Source organism: Vitis vinifera, chromosome 5 (assembly GCF_030704535.1).
Source record: "Vitis vinifera cultivar Pinot Noir 40024 chromosome 5, ASM3070453v1".
Lineage (NCBI taxonomy): Eukaryota > Viridiplantae > Streptophyta > Magnoliopsida > Vitales > Vitaceae > Vitis > Vitis vinifera.
In genome coordinates, this window is record NC_081809.1 from 2,650,256 (window position 1) to 2,671,989 (window position 21,734).

Consider the following 21,734-nt stretch of genomic DNA (forward strand, 5'->3'; position numbering starts at 1 on the left):
TCGTGTTTTCTCTGAGGCCCAATAGGCCTTTTTACCCAGCATTCACAGTCCAGAACGCTGCCTCCAGAAAAACGACGTCGTCTAACTTGAAAACCAGGCAAAGTGTCTTCTTCCTCTCCACCCATCCAAATTTGTGTTTGAGAGCTCACCCAATTAGTTTGCAGTTGAAAATGGAGGCAAACTGAGACCAGAAATGGAGGATGAACCGTGCTTCGAGTGCCTTCAGCGTCGATTTCAATCCGATTTCTCCAACAAACTGATATTCTCCTATGGCGTCTCCGATTCTGGCCTCCCCTTCGGCTCTGGTGCCGTTGTTCAGGTGAAGTTTCTGCCTTCTACATACGCTAAACTAGTCTCTTCAATTCAATTCTGGTCCGCATGTGATTAGATTTTTACTTTTTGATGATGCAGATGGCCGATCCTAATGGAGAGGCGGCGTCAGCTGAGTTCATATTGGTGTGTATGCCCACTCATGCTAACGATTGCCTCGCCAAATACGTGTATGTTTCAATTTCTTCTGTAATTTTCTGCTTGCGTCCTTTTTGTTTGTTGTTTTCTTCAATTGCTTCAGAAAATGATAAATTAATGGGATTTTACTATTTTGTAGAAGTGTAGTTTGTAGAGAGCTGTATTTCTCTCATTTTGATTGTCTTGAACCCTAATTCAGTGGTTTTTAATTCCAAGTGTGACTGATGAATGGTATGGTGTCCTTATAACATTAGCTTTTGGATTTATTCCATCGGGATCAACCTGCTCAGTGATTTTGGGAATGTGTCAGAAACTTGTAACATGTTCTCTAAACTTGTTATGATCGTATACCGAATAAATTTGATATAAACTGAAGATGTTACATCTTCGTGGCTTTGTTATTTTATATGAATATGGATCCAAAATGATTTGACCTTACTTTCTTCTCTGTCAGTGATGAGTATTTTATGGAAAATCCTGAAGGCAGTTACAAGGAGGGGATTGGTGACATCATTGTATCAGAAATAAATCAACATCAAGCAGAGGTTGGTGTTCCAAATCTCACTGATGAAACTGCTTCTTCAGATTCTTTATTGAACAGATCTGAGTCTTTGTTGAATGGTGATAGAAAAATAATCCCGGCTGGATTAAGGTCCAGAAGTTCTAAATGTAACCATTCCAGTAGGTTTTCTTGTTCAAGGATGATTAGCGCATTGGCCCCAGTTGCTCGGATTGGCATTTGTTCAGACTTCATATTTGAAGAGCTTGCTTCCGACTTCTCATCTGGGTCTGTGGAAGATCATGTATTGTGCTCACTTAGCCTTCTGATTGAAGGAAAAGCAACTGGTCGAGATAGCATAAACTTTCTTAATTTAGTTGGCATACCATCATTCAATGAGGATATCTTCCCTGGTTGTCTGAGGCATCCAAACATAGCCCCCATTCTTGGAATGCTAAAAACATCTGATTATGTTAATTTAGTGCTTCCAAAAGCTCCTTATACCTTAGAAAACATTCTTCATTATAGCCCCAATGCCTTAAATTCCGAGTGGCATATGAAGTTTTTGATTTATCAGCTACTCTCTGCTCTAGCTTATATCCATGGTTTAGGGGTTACCCATGGCAATATATGCCCATCTAATGTAATGTTGACTGATTCATGCTGGTCTTGGCTGCGCATTTGTGATAACCCATGGTTAAGGTCCAATCTAAGTTCAGGAAATGAAGAATGTGCCATTATTTCCTCCTCAAGGTTGGGTTGTTTCATTGCAGGCTGTCCTTCTCAAGATCTTTATGCTGATTTGAAGCTTTCCCCATCCATAGATTGGCATTTGAATTTTGATCGGTGGTGGAGGGGAGATCTAAGTAATTTTGAGTATCTACTCATCTTAAACAGGTTAGCTGGGAGAAGGTGGGGAGATCACACATTCCATACGGTAATGCCATGGGTAATAGATTTCAGCATAAAACCTGATGAGAATGTTGATGAAGGGTGGCGGGATTTAAGCAAGAGCAAATGGCGGTTGGCAAAAGGTGATGAGCAATTGGACTTCACGTATTCAACTTCTGAAATCCCACATCATGTATCAGATGAGTGCCTTTCTGAACTTGCTGTATGTAGTTATAAAGCAAGGAGGTTACCTTTGAGTGTTCTGCGTCTGGCTGTCCGTTCAGTCTATGAGCCTAATGAGTATCCTTCCAATATGCAAAGACTTTATCAATGGACCCCAGATGAATGCATCCCAGAGTTCTACTGTGATCCTCAAATTTTTCATTCTCTGCACTCTGGTATGGCTGATTTAGCAGTACCCTCATGGGCAAGAAGTCCTGAGGAATTCATTAAAGTGCATCGAGATGCGTTAGAAAGTGACCAAGTCTCATGCCAAATCCATCATTGGATTGATATCACCTTTGGATACAAAATGTCCGGCCAGGCAGCTTTGGCTGCCATGAATGTTATGCTGCCTTCAACAGAGCCCATGATGCCAAGGTCGGTGGGACGCCGCCAGCTCTTCACTCAACCTCACCCTACTCGTCGATGTGCTACCTGGAAAACGGGTAATAGCACCAATAAATTAGCTGTTCATCAATGCCAAGGGAGTGAATTAGTGGGTGAGAAACCTCTCCTTCCTCAAACTGTGTATTTACAAGACTTAGAAGAAGCAGCTGCATTTTCTGAACATGCTTGGCATTTGAGTCCTCTCTATTGCTATCATCCCAAAAATCTTGCTGATGATGTCTCATCTGTAGAAGAGCCACCAAGTGAGAGTTCTAAAAAAGGCATATCTAAGACACCTGAACTTGGCAACAAGAATGGGGTCCCATCTGAGATTGATTTAAATTATCTTCTTGATTATATTGAAGTGGATGATGAAGGTTCTGTGGGATATCAAGAGTTATTACTTTGGAGGCAGAAGTCATATTGTTCAAGGGCTCTTTCTGAAGATGTTGCCAAGGACATATTTTCTGTTGGTTGCATTTTAGCAGAACTTCACTTGAGGAGGCCACTTTTTGATTCAACATCACTAGCCATGTACTTAGAGAATGGCATCTTACCTGGATTAATACAGGAACTTCCTCCTCACACTAAAGCACTTGTTGAAGCATGCATTCTGAAGGATTGGAGAAGGTATTGATTTCAGTTTTTATATTTTATCATTATGAAATCTGGATGAAGATTTTGATCACACATGTATATCAAGTTTTGAAGTCTTCCAGAGCATTGTGTTATGCTATTTATTTTATCTGCAAATTTATGAAATTATGCATTTATTTTTCTGTTCTCAAACTAAAATCTTGTTTCCTTTGATAAAATATTTAGGAGGCCCTCTGCCAAAAGCCTTTTGGAATCTCCATACTTTCTCACAACAGTCAGGTCATCCTACTTGTTTGTTGCCCCACTTCAGCTTTTAGCAAAAGATGGATCTCGTCTTCGATATGCTGCAAATTTTGCAAAACAAGGAGCCTTGAAAGCAATGGGAGCATTTGGAGCTGAAATGTGTGCTCCCTATTGCTTGCCACTTGTGGTGGCTCCATTATCAGATACTGAGGCCGAGTGGGCTTATATACTTCTAAAAGAGTTCTTAAAATGTTTGAAGTCAAAAGCAGTAAAGTCATTGGTCTTGCCTGCCATCCAGAAGATTCTACAGGCTAGTTATGAAGTTTAATCTTATTGACTTGCACAAATAAACTTTTTTCTTGAATTCTTATTTAGACAGTCATTTCAGGCTACAGGTTATTCACATTTGAAAGTTTCTCTTCTCCAAGACTCATTTGTGCGGGAGGTATGGAACCGGGTTGGTAAACAAACATATCTGGAGATGGTGCATCCTTTGGTGATATCAAATTTGTTTGTTGCTCCTCATAAGAGTTCAGCTTCTGCTGCTTCTGTTCTGCTGATTGGCTCTAGTGAAGAGCTTGGAGTACCGATAACAGTTCATCAGGTTAAATTAATTTTAGAGCTACCGATTTTGCTTTCTAATAGGTTAAGACATTTAATTATATAAAGGAATAATGGGAAGAACAGGGATATGTGTCTATCAACAAGGATATGTTTTCATTGACAATTTTGCTTCCTTCTTATAAAAGATACTAACCTTTAGTGTTGTCACAGACAATCTTGCCTCTGATTCACTGTTTTGGGAAAGGACTCTGCACTGATGGAATTGATGTGCTGGTTAGAATAGGTATTTTCAGTTCTTTGGGTGTGGGACTGGTGTCTTTTCTGGAAAAGAAATGTTCAGCTTTTAAAGGTAATTTTCTGCTTTGACTTTTCAGGTGGACTTTTCGGGGAGAACTTCATTGCCAGACATATTCTACCATTGCTGAAAAACGTTGTCCGTTATTGTATTGATGTTTCATCTATGAATAAGCCTGAGCCTATGCAGAGCTGGAGTGCTTTAGCCCTTATTGATTGTCTAATGGCATTCGAAGGTCTTGTTACAGTCTTGCCAAAGGAGGCAGTTGTAAAGGAGCTTACTGAAGTATCCATTTGATTCTCACTTTTTAATTTAACATTGAGCATTGGTATAATGTTTTGCAAATTAATAGTTTATCTTCATAATTACACAGGATCAAAGTTTTGTGCATGTTATGGTCCTTATGCAGGCGAATTTGGAAATTCCAGTGCTCCAGGTATTTCAAATTTGGTCTATTTGTAGTGCACTTACACATGGTTTAGTGATGACCCCATTTAGAAGTCAACTTTGCCTGAAGTGATCCTGTTTGATTTAGTGTGCATTTGGTAGTGTTTTTACTCGAAGTATTTTTAGTGGAAGTGTTTTCTTTATAAGTGTTTTTAGAAGAATCACTTATGAAGTGTTTCTCCAGGAAGCACCACAAGTGATTTTCCAATACTACAAGTGATTTTTCAATTTAAAAGTGTTTCCTAACTTTTTGCCAAACACCTATTTTTTTTCTTTAGAAACACTTTTTAAGCTAAAACCGCTTTCTAGAATCACTGCCAAACAAGCTCTTAAACATCCTGAGAAGCCATGGAGTCCTGTATAACTTGAAGTGGATAGCTGTGATTTATGAGCTACATTATAGAAGGTGTTATAAAAAATAAATGAAATTGTTTGGCTAAGGCTAAATTGTTGAACTAATTACCAAGGCAAGCCGAGGACACTATCAGGATTATTAAAATTGAAAAGAATAAATTAAAAGCAGAACTAGTAATTAATAAGTTAAGAATCAAGGACTTAATAAAATGAACTGTTGCTTGTGGAAAAAATTAAGAATTTCCCTAGTAAAAGCCTAAAAGGTCTTACAAGCCATGATCAGCAGGTTAGAACAAACAAGTCAAAAATCCCTTTTGTATAAAGAAAAGACCTCTTTACAAAAACATTTCATGTCACAGGTTACAACCATATAGTGAAGAACTAACAACCGAAAAAGCTGTCCAACAAGAGGAGGGATGGACGAAAGACAGTGTCTACAAAGCAGAGAAAAAAAATTTAGCACCTTAAAGTTATTTTTATAATCCAATAGCAAATATATAAATAACGCCTAATTAATCACAGTTTAGGGCTATCTAAAAAGTTAATTAATGTACAGTTCCCCGGCCCCTACAGGGTTCTAGATTACTCCACAAGGGATGAAATGAGGTTCTCCTTCAATTCTTGATTGTGAAACTCCTCGTTGAAAATCCAACTATTATGCTTTTTCCCAGATGCACCAAAACAAGCAAAGGGGAACTATTTGCTAAACCTTATGCTTCCTCCTATCCAACCACCAAAACTTCCATCCCAATAGGAGATCTCTGACTCTGCCTGGAAACACCCACTGCATCCCAAAAGTAGCTAGTAAATTGCCTCACAATTTTCTGGTTCCCATGCTTAAAAAACAATTTCCTGGAGGGTGGGTCGCAAATACCCCAAATTTCTTTTTCAGGGAATAACTCTACATTCTCAGCACATATGAGTTGCAAAAAGATTTTACTTGAAACTTCTTTTTTTCCCCTCTCTTAAGTTGTCTTCCCTTTCTTGTAGATTCACAACCTCTCCCATCTCCTAATCCTGAAAATGTCTTCTGAACCATTGGGCCCATTGGCCCTCAACCTCTCCTGCCTCCCACAAAATTTCCACTCTTTCATTCCTGGAAAACTGTAGCTCAAAATGTAACTGGAAGTTTCTTTCAAGGAGCACTTTCCTATCCATTTGTCCAACCAGAATTTGGTTCTTTGATCATTTCTCACCAAAATAGAAGATTTAAGGCTGAATTCTTCCCACCCTCTTGTAATGTCTTCCCACTAACCCACTTTGAAAGCCCTTCTCAACTCTAATGTGCATCACCCTCCCACCACCTCCCCAAACTTACCTTGGATAATCTTCCTCAACAGGCTATCTTGCTCATTAGCATATCTCCACAGTGAATTGCCTAACAAAGCACTGTTTAGGACATCCAATTTTCTTATACCCAAGCCTCCAAACTTCTTATACATCCACTCTGTTTTCCAACTAACTAGTTGCATTTTCCTCTCTCCAACTGATCCCCTACAGGATACCTCTTTTTTTTTTTTTTCCAATCTGATTCTCACTTTCTTTGGTCCTTCTGAAAGGGACATGAAGAGTACGAGATGACTCAAGAGAGTGCTCTCAGTGGGAGTCGATTTTCCTCCCTTAGACAAGTATTGCTTCTTCCAAGGGGCCAATCTTCTATTAAACCACGCCTGTATTGAATCCCAAACTTTAAGTACTTAAATGGAGTCCATTAAGGAGTACCTTGGAAATAGGGCCATGTATGAGCTTCTTTTTTAGATTTTTTTTTTAATTTGTAGTAAAATAAAATAAAATTATAAAAATTTCCCCACTTCTTTTGATGGGATTGAGTTTATATACTGATTACTCATCAACTTGATGAATATGATTCCAGAGACCATTTGTTGGACAAGTTTTCATTTGTATCCTAATCCTTCTTTGGTCAGAACTAGCAATTCAAATAACAAATATTTTATGTGGCTTTATTTTTTCTTTACAAAATTAAAAGCAAATTTTGAGTCACTAATGTAATGCTACAGGGTGCAAGTGTTGCTTGTGCTTCTTCCATGTGGCATCAAAAATGCATTTGCTAAGGAATATATGAATAAATGTGGAAAGCTCTCATTTCTGCGATGTTCCTTGATGTGTCATAATGCTTCTTTCATTGCCTTACCCTGTCTAGTCCTCCAAGTGCTTCTAGAGGACAACTTTGAATCAGTAATCTTTTTTAATAGAGTCATGACTTGAAGAATCAATAGCTCCATACCAACCTTCACTTATAATTTGATTCAATCAGTTGTTACCATATTGAGTTTTTGCCTAGTGCGCCATAACTTCCGTGTTTTGTTTTTCCTTTAATATATACATCTCATCTGAGCTGTTTAGTTATATAATTTTTTATTATGCAATGTGTTCTTTGTTTTCCAGGTTGCTGCTAACTATCTTATTGCACTCTGTCAGCGGATTGGACCAGATTTAACAGCCTTTCATGTTCTGCCAAAACTCAAAGAGCTGTTTGATGAGCTTGCTTTTTCTCAGGAAACTGCCAATGGATCTGGCTCTCTAGGAAGAGCCTTGAAGTTTGCCAAATCAAAAGTAGATGAGGAGGCTCACATGGGAAGCCGTATGGACCTTGTGTGGGTGCTAGGCATTTTCTTTATCATCTGCTTAAGAATTCTGTTTAGCATGGGATTAATGCTTTTCATGCATCCTTGTTGTCTTCATCATGTATTGATGATGGTAAGGCATTTGCAGGTTGCTTTTATATCCTTCTTTTGCATCTCTTCTTGGAATAGAGAAACTTCGCCAGTGTTGTGCTACATGGTTGCTTCTTGAACAATACCTTCTACGCTGTCATAATTGGAAGGTGTGCTTGCTTTGTTCTTCCCAGATCATTGCCACGCCTACTCATGCACATTGTTAGTTTTTGCATTTCAGATTTCTGAACTTGTCACAATTCAGTGGGAACATACAGGTGAATCATCTCGAACTGGTGCAGAAAATATAAGTGCTAATAGGCCCATTTTCAGCAAAGGCTCTGTGTCCGAGTACAATCCTGCTAAACTGTTGCTTAATGGAGTTGGGTGGTCAATACCACAGTCACAAGGAATTAGAGGTGCTAAAAACTTGATTGCTCAAAAAAGGTTTTATAGTCTTCATCAGGACCCAGTTCAAAGGCATGCAGCATCTTCAAGCATTGGGAAGCGTGAACCCTGGTTCTGGTTCCCTAGTCCCGCTGCTAGCTGGGATGGTCCTGATTTTCTTGGTCGTGTAGGGGGTCTAAAAGATGAACTTCCATGGAAGATCAGAGCCTCTGTTATACACTCTGCACGTGCCCATCATGGAGCTCTGAGATCTTTAGCTGTTTGCCAAGATGAGTGTACAGTTTTCACTGCTGGAGTTGGCCCAGGATTCAAGGGAACTATTCAGAGGTGGGAATTGACTGGAATTGACTGCGTCTCTGGCTATTATGGCCATGAGGAGGTCTGTTTCCTCTATCCTAATTGGAACATTCTGTATTAGATTTTGCAAATGAGTTGTGTTTAATTTTAGGCAACTTATCTTTTATTTATAAAAAAATTCACTTGAGGAAACAACTAGATTCAGAACAAGTAGTGCAGAAACCTTTGTTCCAACTATCTGCATCAGGGTTTATGTATCGAAGTATGCAAGCATGATCCATCATAGATGTGAGATAATTTTTTGACTGGCTTTCAGCTTGATATCAACCCTTTATGCATTGATGCCAAATTCCAAGAGGCCAGTTGGTGCCTAGTGGCACTCAGGGGCATGCCATGAATGTGTGCCAAATGCAATTGATGGGTTGGTAAATTTTCCCTAGTGGTTCTGCAGCTTAAACTCATGGAACAGAGGTGTAGCCTTCCAAAATTAGTTCCTGTTTTGGGAAAAGTAACAATCAAGAGTTGTTTCCATTTTTGGTCTTTTGTGTTTTTCCTTGTCTGCTTGTAGAGCTCTTTGTGCTCTTATACATACATACATGCAAACACACATATATATCTATATCCATATCTATGTGTGTGTGTGAAATCTTTTCTGCAGTGTTAATTGTGGTTGGCCTATTGTAGCAACATGTTCTTCCTTGTTCAGTTTAATTGAGAAAACGGAATTGTGGAGTGGTTTAACTTCAAAATATAGTTAAATTGTTGAGTTCTTGTGTAGATATTGGTCAAGATTCATAGATCAGGTCTGGGAAAATATTTAGTATAAAGTATAGAAAAGTGGCATTGGTGCTAAATGCTACTGTGCTTGGTGACCTAATGTCAGTCTCAGAGAATGCTAATCTGCAGCATTTCTCATATCTCTCTTCCTTCCTTTTTTTTTCCCCACCAATAAATTAATAATTTCTTGTTCTAGTAAATGCTGAACACTCCTTTGTTTGCAAATGGAATGCTACTGTGTTTGTTTCTAATTGCTTGCTGCAACGTTCAGGTTGTGAATGATATTTGCATCTTGTCATCAAGCGGAAGGGTAGCTTCTTGTGATGGAACAATACATATTTGGAATAGCCAAACAGGAAAGCTAATAAAAGTATTTTCTGAACCATCAGCAGACTCTCTGCATCTTGCAAGTCCTTTATCTTCCGCATCAAAGATTAACAATGACCAAGCCAATATGCTGAATCCCAATTCATTGACAAGTGGGATACTGACTAGTGCATTTGATGGAAGCTTGTACACTTGTATGCATCTCTTGGAATCTGTTGAAAAGCTTGTAGTTGGAACAGGAAATGGTTCTCTCAGGTAAATTGATTTTTCATTCCCAGCTGATGTAGACAGAAAATATCTATTTAGATGCACTTGAATTTTCTAAATTTTCATTATACTATGCAGATTCATTGATGTTGTGCAAGGTCAAAAACTTCATTTGTGGAGAAGTGAATCTATCGATTCTGGGTTCCCTTCTTTCGTCTCTGCTGTTTGTTCATGTGGATCTGACAGAATGCAAGTAGATGGAGCTTCTGCTTTACCATCTTGGATTGCAGCTGGATTTAGTTCTGGTAGTTGCAGGTTGCTTGATGCGAGGAGTGGCAATCTGATTGCCTCTTGGCGTGCTCATGATGGATATATCACAAAGGTATGTCTAAGAATTGACAAAGAAACAACACCCTTAACAATTGAATGATTCACTTATTCATTGATGCACACAGTTGGCTGCACGGGAGGATCATCTGCTCGTGTCCAGCTCTCTTGATAGGACTTTACGAATTTGGGACCTCAGAAGGTAATAACAAAATTACTTTGTTTTATAACCCTATTCGATTGGAGCTCTTTAAAGACAGAGTAAGATTCCTTCTAGGATACGGATACTGTTGTCTTCTAGAGTGAGTGAAACTTCATTGAGGACTCTGAAGAATATAGTGAAAAACATAGAATATATTGGGTAAGCTTGAACGAGGACAGCTATTTTACAAGGCTGACCCATATAACAATTTTAATATTAAAGTACTGGTAAAATCATATTTTTAACATGGAGATTGCCTCCCATCTAACTGCCTATCATGAACTTTTCTTGCAGGGGTTGGTCAGCAGAACCTATCATTTTCAGAGGTCATACAGATGGTGTATCTGGATTTTCTGTATGGGGCCAAGATATAATTTCAATTTCCAAAAACAAGATTGGACTCTCTTCTTTATCCAGATCTGCAGATGAGGTACGCAATTAGGGTTTTTCTTTCACCTTTTTCTTTTTGCTTTAAGCATATTAATTGCATCATAATAAATATAAATATTCTTTGCATGTGCACGCAAAAGCTCGGTAATAACAAAAAACAAAGGCAAAATACATATTATTGGCATCACCCATCTCCCCATCCACCACCTTCATAAGAATTTGAACAAGAACATTGTTGCAATCAATTGAATCGTCTAGTTGTAGTAGGCCTATTTTCAAGGAACCATAGTCAATCACACCGCTAAGAGTGTGTTGAAAGTTAGAAATTCCACAATTAAGAGTTTCAGGTTAAAGCATTTTATTCTACAAGTAGCCTACTGGAGAGATAAGATTTACATGGAAATGTCTAAGAACAGGATCCTAACTCAGTTGAAGCTCCTTTTTTTTTTTTTAGAAGCTCTATTTTAGGCTTATAATGAACAAATGGACATTTCTACTGTTTTGGTTAATTCCCCCATTTACACAAATTATTTTTCTTTCTTGTGGATGATTTTATAATCATAAATCCTGTTGATTCGTCGGGTTCATCATTCTACTCATCACATTGATCTCAGTTGACTGTGTGAATGTGATGTGGCAGGAAGGGCAGCATTGGGTAACACCTCAGAAACTTTACATGCCAGATCGCGGAACAAGACACTTGTCAGTGCTATCAAGTATAAGCATTCTGCCCTTCTCACGTTTATTTCTTGTTGGAACTGAAGATGGTTACCTGAGAATCTGCTGTTAGAAATGAAGCCATGTTTTATTTGTACAAGTTTGATCATGCTCTGGTGGTATTCCCTCAACTGGCCCTTCCCACTTTCACTGTAAATCCTGAACCCTTTTATCTTTTCATTTGGGTTTTCTTGGTGGGTGATTTTTTTAACCTTTTCTTTTTCCTGAGAAAATATGGCAGGAATATTTTTTTAGTTTTTGTTAATATTATATATTATCATTTTTCATTATAATCAAACAAACAGGGCCCGAAATTGAAAAGCTAAAATCATTGTATATGAAGTTTATGAGATAACGATCCATTTTACCACTTAACAAATTTCAAGATATTGATTATAATTTAGTTGCTTAAGAAGCCTCGTCCGAGCCCCAGCTCAATTGGGCCTAAGTATGGGCTCGAATGGGGAAGTAAAATCGGTTCGGTTCACACTCTCTTGAGCCCAAACCAAGACAGGCCCAGTCCAACCCAGCCATTTACATGTCCAGAGTCCAGACTCCTTTCCGCCTACTCTTTAATTCTTATAATGATCGTTTGATTTGCAATATGTACATTCGTCACTCCGAACATGCAATTTGTTTTCAACACTAAATTTAAGAAAGTATTCAAAACCTTTCTTAACACAATTTCATTTGAAACTTAAATGTGAAAAATAGTTTTCCTAATTTAGCACTGGCGAAGACAATGAACTTATGGGCAATGAAAAAAATTTCCATCAAGTTTTTAAGTTGAAAAATTATTGTAGCCTTAAAACAGGTTTTTTGGAAAGAGGTTTCAAATCTCTCTAATAAATCACTAATTTGGAAATTGGAGGTAAAAAGACAAAAAATGACAAAAATCTAAAGCCAATCTGGATGACATTCCAAACGCGGCGTTCAAAAAAAACCAAATCAATAAATTATTTATATTTCTTGCTTCAAACTCATTCATTTATATATAAATATAAAATAATTTAAAAATACTCAAAATTTTTATTATATTTTATTTTATTTTTTATAATACAATCAAAGAGCAAAAAATGAGTTTCCTTAATAATTTTTTGATATAAATATAAAAATAATTATTTAAGTGTATCAAAAGGCCCAAAACTCTTTCTTCATGCACAAGGGCGTTTGGATAGATCAAAGCAACCCGGATGGGAATGAATCGCTCTTGGTTGGGATAGCCTTAACACAGCGCCCAAACACTTTCTTTCTCTCTCAATTTTTTTATTTTTCATTTTTTATAAAAAAAAAAAAGGCCCGTTTACATTCCATTGCGAATCGCGATCTCTCTCCATATCTCGCCGGCGCCAATCTCTATTATCGCCTCAGGTCAGTAATCTCACTGGGTGTTAGGGTTTTGGAATTCGGTTCAAAGTGGGTGGAGGCTTTCTTGAGTTATTTTGGTTTCAATCTCTGATTTGGGTGCCGAGAAAGTGGAGTTTTGATTGGGCTACTGTTTTGTTATATTTTCTTCTTGGGTGTTTGGTTGCTGAGAAAAAGGAGGGAGGATGAGAAAATGATTTTGTTTCTTTTATTTTTCATGTCTCTTGTGTTGTTTTGATTGCTGAGGAAGTGGCGATTTCCATTTGGCTGCTGGGAACATGGAGGGAAGGATGAGAAAATGGTGTTTTTTTTCTTCAAAATTCATGTTTTTGTGTTGTTTGCTGAGAAAGTTGAGGAAATTCTGTGAAAGGGTTATCTTCTTCAACTTATTCCATATTATGACAGATTCAAGCCCCCAATTTTCTTTCTCTTTCTATTCCTATGCTTCTTTTTATCAAGTTGGAATTGTTAGAGGTTTCTGAACTTACCCTATGGATGGGCAGTTTTCTGTTGTTTTACCCGATGTTAGCTTTTTGAGAAAAATTTAGGAAGAGAAAGTAATAGAAAATTCTGAACCTTATGGTTAATGTCATTTAAGTTTAAATGAAAGTCAATTTTCTGGAAAATGGATGTGCTTGACTAAATTGAGTGAAGATTTTTAGTTTCTTAGGTATCTAACAACTGCAAGCTTTGGATAATCCTATCCTCCATTATTCTTCACATTCTTACTCCTGATTTGAAATCCATGCTTCATATGATTAATGTGTTTTATTATCAATGTTCATTTTGAGTCTAAGAAAGGAAAGGATTTTTGAATGAAATTCACATTAAATCTCAAGCTTGGAATATTGAATATGTGAGACAGTTTCTCGTGTCTACTTGTAACTCTAATGTGGCCTGTTTGTTTTAATGTTCAGTGAGGAATTTGAATCTTTTAAGCATATTATGAGCTTATGCGCAGATAAGCAAAGATCAAAATTAGTAACCTAAGAGTGATGCTTTGGTTTCTTTTTGTGGGAAATGTATTGACCCCTATGGCATGTTGAGTGGCTTTTTCTTGTATAGTCTCATGTGGTACCATATATTGATGTATAGGTCTCATTAGTATAATGGATAGAGCCTATCTGTCTCTTCTTTTGATCAGATTTTTTAATTTTGGAAAGATTCCTCATACTTCATCTGTACTTGTAAATCCATATCGATGAAAATTTTGTTTCTGATCAAAGAGAGATAGAGAGAGAAGCACACTTTATGTGTTGTTTATTGATCTGTAATTTTGGAAATTAGTTGTTTATGTAGTGTTTATTTTTTATTTTTGATGGCTTTCTGTATGGTTTCTATGATGCATTTGTTTTTTTTATATATGGCACCTGAGTGGATTGTTATTGGGGAATGGAGTAGGTAAGCGTCATTAACGATTCAGGAAAGTTGGGAATGAATAAGTGGAGAAAGCACTCTTCTGAGGTGTATCAGAAAAGTTTTGAAGACTAATCAGGATGGTCATGTATAATCTTTTTAAGGACTTAATCTTATGTGATTGCTGAACGTGTCTTTTTTTCCCCTCGCTTTTTGTGGTTCAAATAAAGTGACATTTTTGGTGCCCTTACTGCACCCAATAGAAAATGTACACAAGTTCCAATAGTTATTGTAATCGCAATTTCAAAAAATGAAGCATGGGGATTAGACTTAGTACATGGTACCGTATGTGTGTGCTTGAGATCCAAGAGTATTTGGAGGTGTATTTTTGTTTTTCCAGATTCCTCCCCTTATGTACACATTTTTCCATAGAAACCATGTTGAATTTAGACCCTGCTTATTCTAGGTTCAACCTACTTCCTTGGGATTTGGATATATCTATAGCAACAATCACATTGATTCACCATCTATCCTACCAAGATTTCTTCAGAAAGGATGTCAATCTTCTTAAACCCACTCCATTATATTGTATGATAGATAGAAGTCTTAATTGAGTGTTCTATCATAATCATGATCCACATACCTGAATGTTCTGGTATACTTCTAAGCTTAATTAATGGACCTACAAGCATTATCATGATCAAATTTGATGGACTTGCCTTGCTCTGACTGAATTACATGTGTTCTCTATACATAGGATACTGATTGGAGACATGGATGGAGAAGTCCCAAATATAAAGAAGTGGATAGTCTTCTATCCTGTTTATATTAATTCAAAAAAGACGATAGCTGAGGGGCGGCGGCTAAGCACCAGTAAAGCATGTGAAAATCCAACTTGCGTCGAGATTGGTGACTGCTGCAGCCATCTCAAACTCCCATTTGCAATTGAGGTTTGTCATTACTAAATTTGCAAAATATTTGTTAAATTATCTGCTTTTATGCTGGTATGCTTAAATTTTATAATAGGAGTTGTGAATTTATTTATTTATATAGTAATTGTTATTGTTTGGCCATTGAAGATTGATAAGGCATATCCACGTGATTTCATGCAACGAGGGAGAGTGAGAGTGTTGCTGAAAAAGGAAGATGGAACTTTATATAATCCTGCCATTTCTTCCCGTAAGGATGCTCTTTGTTATTTTATCTTATTTTATTTTTAAATTTTTTAACCTTTTTCTTTGTTGCATGATTATAGAACTGTGATTGTGTTTTTAGGTTAAGTGATGTCCAAGTTTATCTCAAGTCTTCTTAGCATGCAATTACTTCCCAGAAAATACAGTGCCTTGTATTTGTGTCCCCACCATCATAATTTCATCATTCATAGATTTATCAATATCTTTCCTAGAGTAACTAAAAATAGATGGGCCTTGTTGATGTATTTGGTATTTTTTTCTTGATAGGCAAAAGGATTATATATAGAAAGCACCAAAGTAAAAGATGCAACAAAGTCTAACATAATGTATACATTTGTCACCAAAATGCTTTAATGTCTACATGTGATCCTATGTCGTTTAAAATTTCATCAATTGGTATCAGAGCTCATACATGGATGACATTTGAGCTGTATATTTGGGTTATTTTGGGTTTCCCTTTTTTTGGTTTGGAAGCCATTTTTTGGAGCTTTTTTTTTTGTTTAGTGTTGATTCTCGGTTTTCAAACCTGATTGATGTTGGAGTCTTGTAGAAAATATTGTTTGGAGCAAAACCCATTTTTTTTATGTTTTTTGGAGCTCATTTGATGGGATTTCGAAAATTAGGGCTTATTTTGGTTCTTCCTTTTATGCGTTTTTTGTGTAATTTTTGGGTTGAGATTGAAGGATTGATGTTTGAGGATGGAAACCTAAGTGTTTTGGTCGGAAAATGCACAAAATTTTGGCTAAAAAAAAAAAAATCTCCAGAAGAACCAAGTCGTGTTCAGCCCGGTGGAGAAGATGAACATCATAACGTCATATTTAAAAATAAAAATAAAATAAAAACTTTTTTTTTTGTCTTAATATTCTTGGAATTATTATGCATTTGTTAAATTTGGTTTTATTGGGACAATTATTATTATTAGTGCTCTTTATGGTATAATTTTTTATCTTATACCAATAATGTTGTTTTAGGCCTTTTTTGTTAAATATTTAAATTTATTATGACAATAAAGAACATTTGTGTGATTGTCTATCGCAATTCCAAATGTGTCAAGTTGTGCAAATTAAATATTTGAGTTTATTATGACAATAGTGAACATATATGTGGTTGTCTATCGTGATCCTATGTGTCAAATTGTCTTTGTTGAGATATTTTATCTCCCACTTTTGGTTGTTTTATTATTGTGATTACTAAGGTCCATACGGGTATTGTAATTGTCCTATCTATGATTATAATACTTGGTTGGATGCTTAGATTGGTGAAGGAAATTAATTATATATTATGAATCGTACTAATTTTCTATTACCCTTTCGGTAATAAAATTAGTGCATCTTGGTTGTGATATTTAATTAGTTGTCCTTACCGTTGTAGAATTTCAAAATTCCAAGCTATTGCTAAATTGAGAAATTCTAGAAACTAGCAAATAGTTTGATATTGTAGTAACATGCATATTGTTTAATTTTGCTATCTTCCAGCTACTAGCAGTCCTGGAATTACTCTGCATTTATGTGCCATCAAGCCTCTTACTGGAAATAACTTTGAAGAATGGTATGAGTCTTTCAATGTGCATATGACTATACACTATTTAGACTTGGCTTTGAAAGTTGATGAGCCAAGTAAGCCCACTGATGTGAGCTCTGCTAATGAAAGATCCTTTTATGAGAGATGGGAACACTCAAATAGGAGTTGTTTGATAGGATTATCACCCAAAATGATTTTAAAGAGAATACAGTTGAATGACAATAAATGAAATGTTTACCTTGATTAGTGTCATGGAAAGTATGCATCTGTCAACTGTATTCTCTTTAAAACCATTTTGGGTGATAATCCTATCAAACAACTCCTATTTGTGTGCTCTCATCTCTCATAAAAGGATCTTTCATCAACAAAGCTCACATCAGTGGGCTTACTTGGCTCATCAACTCTCAAAGCTAAGTCCAAATTGTGCAGAGTCATATGCACATTAAAAGACTCATACCATTCCTCAAAGTTATTTCCAGTAAGAGGCTTGATGACAGATAATTGCAGAGTAATTCCAAGATTGTTAGTAGTTGGAAAATAGCAAAATTAAACAATATGCATGTTACTAAAATATCATGTTATTTGCTAGTTTCTAGAATTTAGCAATAATTTGGAATTTTGAAATTCCACAACGGTAAGGACAACTAATTAAATATTACAACCAGGATGCACTAATTTTATTACTGAAAGGGCAATAGAAAATTAGTACGGTTCATAATATACAATTAATTTCCTTCACCAATCTGAGTATCCTACCAAGTATTATAATCATCGATAGGACAATTACAATACCCATATGGACCTTAGTAATCACAATAATATAGCAACCAAAAGTGGGAGATAAAATATCTCAACAAAGACAATTTGACACATATAGGATCACGATAGGCAACCACATATATATTCATTATTGTCATGATAAACTCAAATATTTAATTTGCACAACTTGACACACTTGGAATTGCGATAGGCAATCACACAAGTGTCTTTATTATCATAATAAATTTAAATATTTAACAAAAAATGCCTATGACAACATTATTGGTATAAGATAAAAAATTATATCATAAAATAATAATTGTCCCAATAAAACCAAATTTGACAAATGCATAATAATACCAAGACAACCCAAAAAAAAAAGTTTTTTTTTTTTTATATATAACGTCATGATACACTGTTCATCTTCCCCACCGGGCTGAACACGACCTGGTTTTTCTGGAGAAAAAAAACTTTCGGCCAAAATTTTGTGCATTTTTCGACAAAAACACCTAGGTTTCCATCCTCAAACATCAATCCTTCAATCTAAACCCAAAAAATTACACAAAAAACGCATAAAAGGAAGAACCAAGATAAGCCCTAATTTTCTAAATCCCATCAAATGAGCTCCAAAAACCATAAAATAAAAAAAAAAGGGTTTTGCTCCAAACAATATTTTCTACAAGTCTCCAACATCAATCGGGCTTGAAAAGCGAGAATCAACACCAAACGAAAAAAAAAATGGCTTCCAAACCAAAAAACAGGAAACCCAAATATGCAGCTCAAATGTCATCCCTGCATGCTCTAATACCAATTGATGAAATTTTAAACACATAGGATCACATGTAGACATTAAAGCATGCATTAAATGGCAATAAATGAAATGTTTTAATACATGTAATCCTATGTCGTTTAAAATTTCATCAATTGGTATCAGAGCATGCATCGATGACATTTAAGTTGCATATTTGGGTTTCCCGTTTTCTGGTTTGGAAGCCATTTTTTTGGGCTTTTTTTTTTCATTTGGTGTTGATTCTAGGTTTTCAAGCCCGATTGATGTTGGAGACTTGTAGAAAATATTGTTTGGAGCAAAACCCTGTTTTTTTTTTAGCCCACTCAAAAACAAATCCCTTCTCTTTTCTCTTGCCTGCCCATTGGCCTTATTTGTATACCCTGTGTATACTTTGTTGTGCCTTTTGGCAAGTGTTTTTAACATACCTTGCTCATTTACCTATTAAAATAAAATAAAATAAAAACAAATCCCTCTCCTTAGTTAGAACTAATGCAATCTACAAAGCCTATCATGGTTAAAGAATGGTCATCTATATCAGTCTGACCCAATCCAAAAAAAGAATTCATGAAAGATAGCTTAATTGTTTGCTCTGTTATATACATTTGAGTTGCTTTTGAGGATGATGAGGTGCAATGGAATGGCATTCGCTATTTTCTATGCTCCAATTATGAAGTTCATATTTTATATATATAAATAAAGAAGATTATATATTAATCATTAAAAAAGGGCACCAAAAGAGCAACCCAAGGTATGCAAGATAAATACACCCACACCCCCACACAACTCAAACAAAAACGAAGCGGCCCAAAAGGAGGTGCAAAAACATCGCCACCCTCAACGAGGGCCCAACCAATCAAAGAAACTAATTAGTATCAGAGGACCATCCTTTACAAACTCCAATTATGAAGTCCAGGTGTAGTCAATGTCCTATTTAGCGCTACCAATGAGTCCAAATCTGTATAAACTCCCCCTAAACTTTCCACTATCATTGAGTTTCAAATTTGTGAAATCTCCTCCTAAGCATTCATTGTGGGAAATTTTCCAGTTATTGGCTGGCTGGTGTGAGGAGCCACCAGTGTTATACTTGATTGTCCCAGCATCATAAACCAGTTCTAGAGATAAGGAAACTGCATCTAGATGGGATCAGTGATGATTTTCTTCACCAGTGCAATTAGAGGTCAGTGTGTTTTTTGTTCTATTTCCTGATTACTCATCCAAAATATCCTTCAGATGGTCGTGAGGACACAGGCTTGCAAATGTTTGAAAACATTAATTATGTTTTTGATTGACAGATATAATCTTCAAGTTGTTTCTCCATGCATCAACAATTGCACCACTTCCAAAAATCTTTCTTCCATTAAAATTCCATTGTTTTTCTTCCTTATTCTCCTTGGACAAATTTGCAAATAATCCTTACCTAGATAACACGTTTATAATGTTACCTGATGTAATAATTTTTGAAGGATGCAGAAAGTTGATAGGTTTGAGTAACCCTATATCAGAAAATATATATATAGAAGAAGAAAGGAAAATGATTTTTTTTTTTAAATGTGAATATGTGCCATATACAACCTGTATCAACAATTTAAAGTAATCTAACTGTGATTTAAATGCATACAACTCTGTACTTGGGCTGTTTGTATCATGGCTTTCCTCTCATGTTAGTCCTCTTGCCTTTGACCTGCTTATAATCCAGGAAAAGAGCTGATGCGTCATGTTGCTGAGTTGGTACCCAGACATCCTGGGAGGGTCAAGAAACAGGAGCCTGCATCAACCTCAAACACTGGATCTTCCAAATCTGGGAAGGGTGGAAAAAAGAAGCGGTAGATGCAGAATCCAAAGGTCTTGTTCTATATTTTCGGTGGAAGCATGGTTACATTCTCCTTTTGGTCATTAATCCTTTTGTCAAACCTAGGCTCTCTTTTAACTTCTCATGAGTTGAAATTCTCTTGAAAAAGTAGTTTCTTTTTTCATCCCATAGTGTTGGTTTAAAATAGATCATCCTCAGTGCTTTTTAGAAGTATTATTTGGCTTGCATTGAGTTTCAAATATACAAACATGAATGTAACTTATAATCCACAATACATTCACTGGTTTTCATGCAGTGTCTTGTGACCTCCAACATCTTAATCACATATTCAAGGATTCATGAGCACTGAAACTTCAATTGGTTTTCATTATCATAAAAATGTTCTAGTGCTAGCTTCTTTCAATGATATGTTACTTCTACACTGCAGTATATTTAGGTAGGATCTCATTTGGTGACCCCTAATGATAATTGTTCTTAAAACCCTTTTTCCAAACTCTTTACAGATTTGCTTATTAGGAATTAAAATAGGAGATTGAACAATTAAAAGAAGCATTTTTTTTTTTTTTTAACCTTATCTTTATCCTCTGTGTGTGAGGAATGATCGATTTCTGTATTACAATTCAAATTGCCCAAACAAAAAACCTTCAACCATAGCGCTCTGATTATACCCCCATTCTTCATCCTTTGCCCACTCGCTCTACCTCTCCTCTTTACACTTCTCAATGGGGGCCTGTATTTCTACAAGGTAGTGGATCCATGTTTACAGGTGCCCCCTTTCCGGCACTGAATTTCACCGACAGGAAACATGATTCAGACATGTCCATTCATGGAATGGTGAAGGAAATGGTGAGAAGAATGAGAATCTTGGGCATATCAGATAAGTACTAATGATGGAAAATTTATATGGAATGGTATGAGCAGGCGTTTCAAGCCAGAGATGTGTTCACGATATGGGGCATTTTGCCTCTACTGAGGACGAGGGAGCTGCATGGTCAGTAAGTGAAAAGTATTCTCTAGACCCGGATTCTGTAAGCCTGCTTGTACAGCCACATTACCATGATTTCTTTATGATAAGTTACGGCCAATGCCGTATTACCAGCTGATAAAAGAAAATGGAGCTGATAGCACACAATGTACGTAATATATATCTATATTCATAAGTTCATTCAATTTTTTCAATAGAGCAAAAGGAGTCATGAAATACGAAATGTAGGAGATTATTGAAATTTACTGATTTTTTAAATGATTATTATCATCTCCATCTATAGTTCACCCTGATTCATAAGTCTGTCAAATGCCTCAAGATATTCACAAAACTCCTATGGCTATGGCCAGTGTTTTGAAGTATTAACACCATGGGAGGCAAATATGGCCTCATCATTGGACTATACCTCCCGATAAGAGCTGAAGATGAAGTCAATTGCAAGAGAACCAATATTGAAGCAATTTCAGTAAATACATGGCAACTAGCAAATCTATTTTGCCTTAAAAAGAGAATGTCCAGAGCAAACCTGTTCCATCAGACAGGCATATAGATGAGCAAACTTGTTCCACGTCTTGCGCCCGTGATTGCTTTGGTCTGCATCTTGGTTTAATATTCATAAGCAGACACATTTATTTATTACTGAATATTTCCTTAGAAGCAA

At 36.3% G+C, this 21,734-nt stretch overlaps 2 protein-coding genes across 2 annotated transcripts; both read left to right on the forward strand.

The window, feature by feature from the left end:
- The first annotated feature begins 81 nt into the window (after positions 1-81).
- On the forward strand, positions 82-11,622 carry LOC100266683 (protein GFS12). The gene is made up of 16 exons (XM_010651363.3): positions 82-319; positions 412-500; positions 923-3,097; positions 3,290-3,617; positions 3,696-3,911; positions 4,082-4,154; positions 4,246-4,451; positions 4,540-4,602; positions 7,374-7,582; positions 7,701-7,812; positions 7,908-8,429; positions 9,396-9,706; positions 9,797-10,040; positions 10,114-10,187; positions 10,482-10,617; positions 11,218-11,622. Exons 1-16 carry the CDS (start codon positions 194-196, stop codon positions 11,365-11,367), a joined length of 5,034 nt encoding a protein of 1,677 aa, XP_010649665.1. The 5' UTR covers positions 82-193; the 3' UTR covers positions 11,368-11,622.
- An 818-nt stretch (positions 11,623-12,440) lies between these two features.
- LOC100264739 (signal recognition particle 19 kDa protein) lies at positions 12,441-20,433 on the forward strand. Its single transcript, XM_002265213.5, has 4 exons — positions 12,441-12,665; positions 14,773-14,965; positions 15,095-15,194; positions 19,975-20,433. The coding sequence occupies exons 1-4, from the start codon at positions 12,451-12,453 to the stop codon at positions 20,103-20,105; spliced, it is 639 nt and encodes a 212-aa protein (XP_002265249.2). The 5' UTR covers positions 12,441-12,450; the 3' UTR covers positions 20,106-20,433.
- The last annotated feature ends 1,301 nt before the right edge of the window (positions 20,434-21,734 follow it).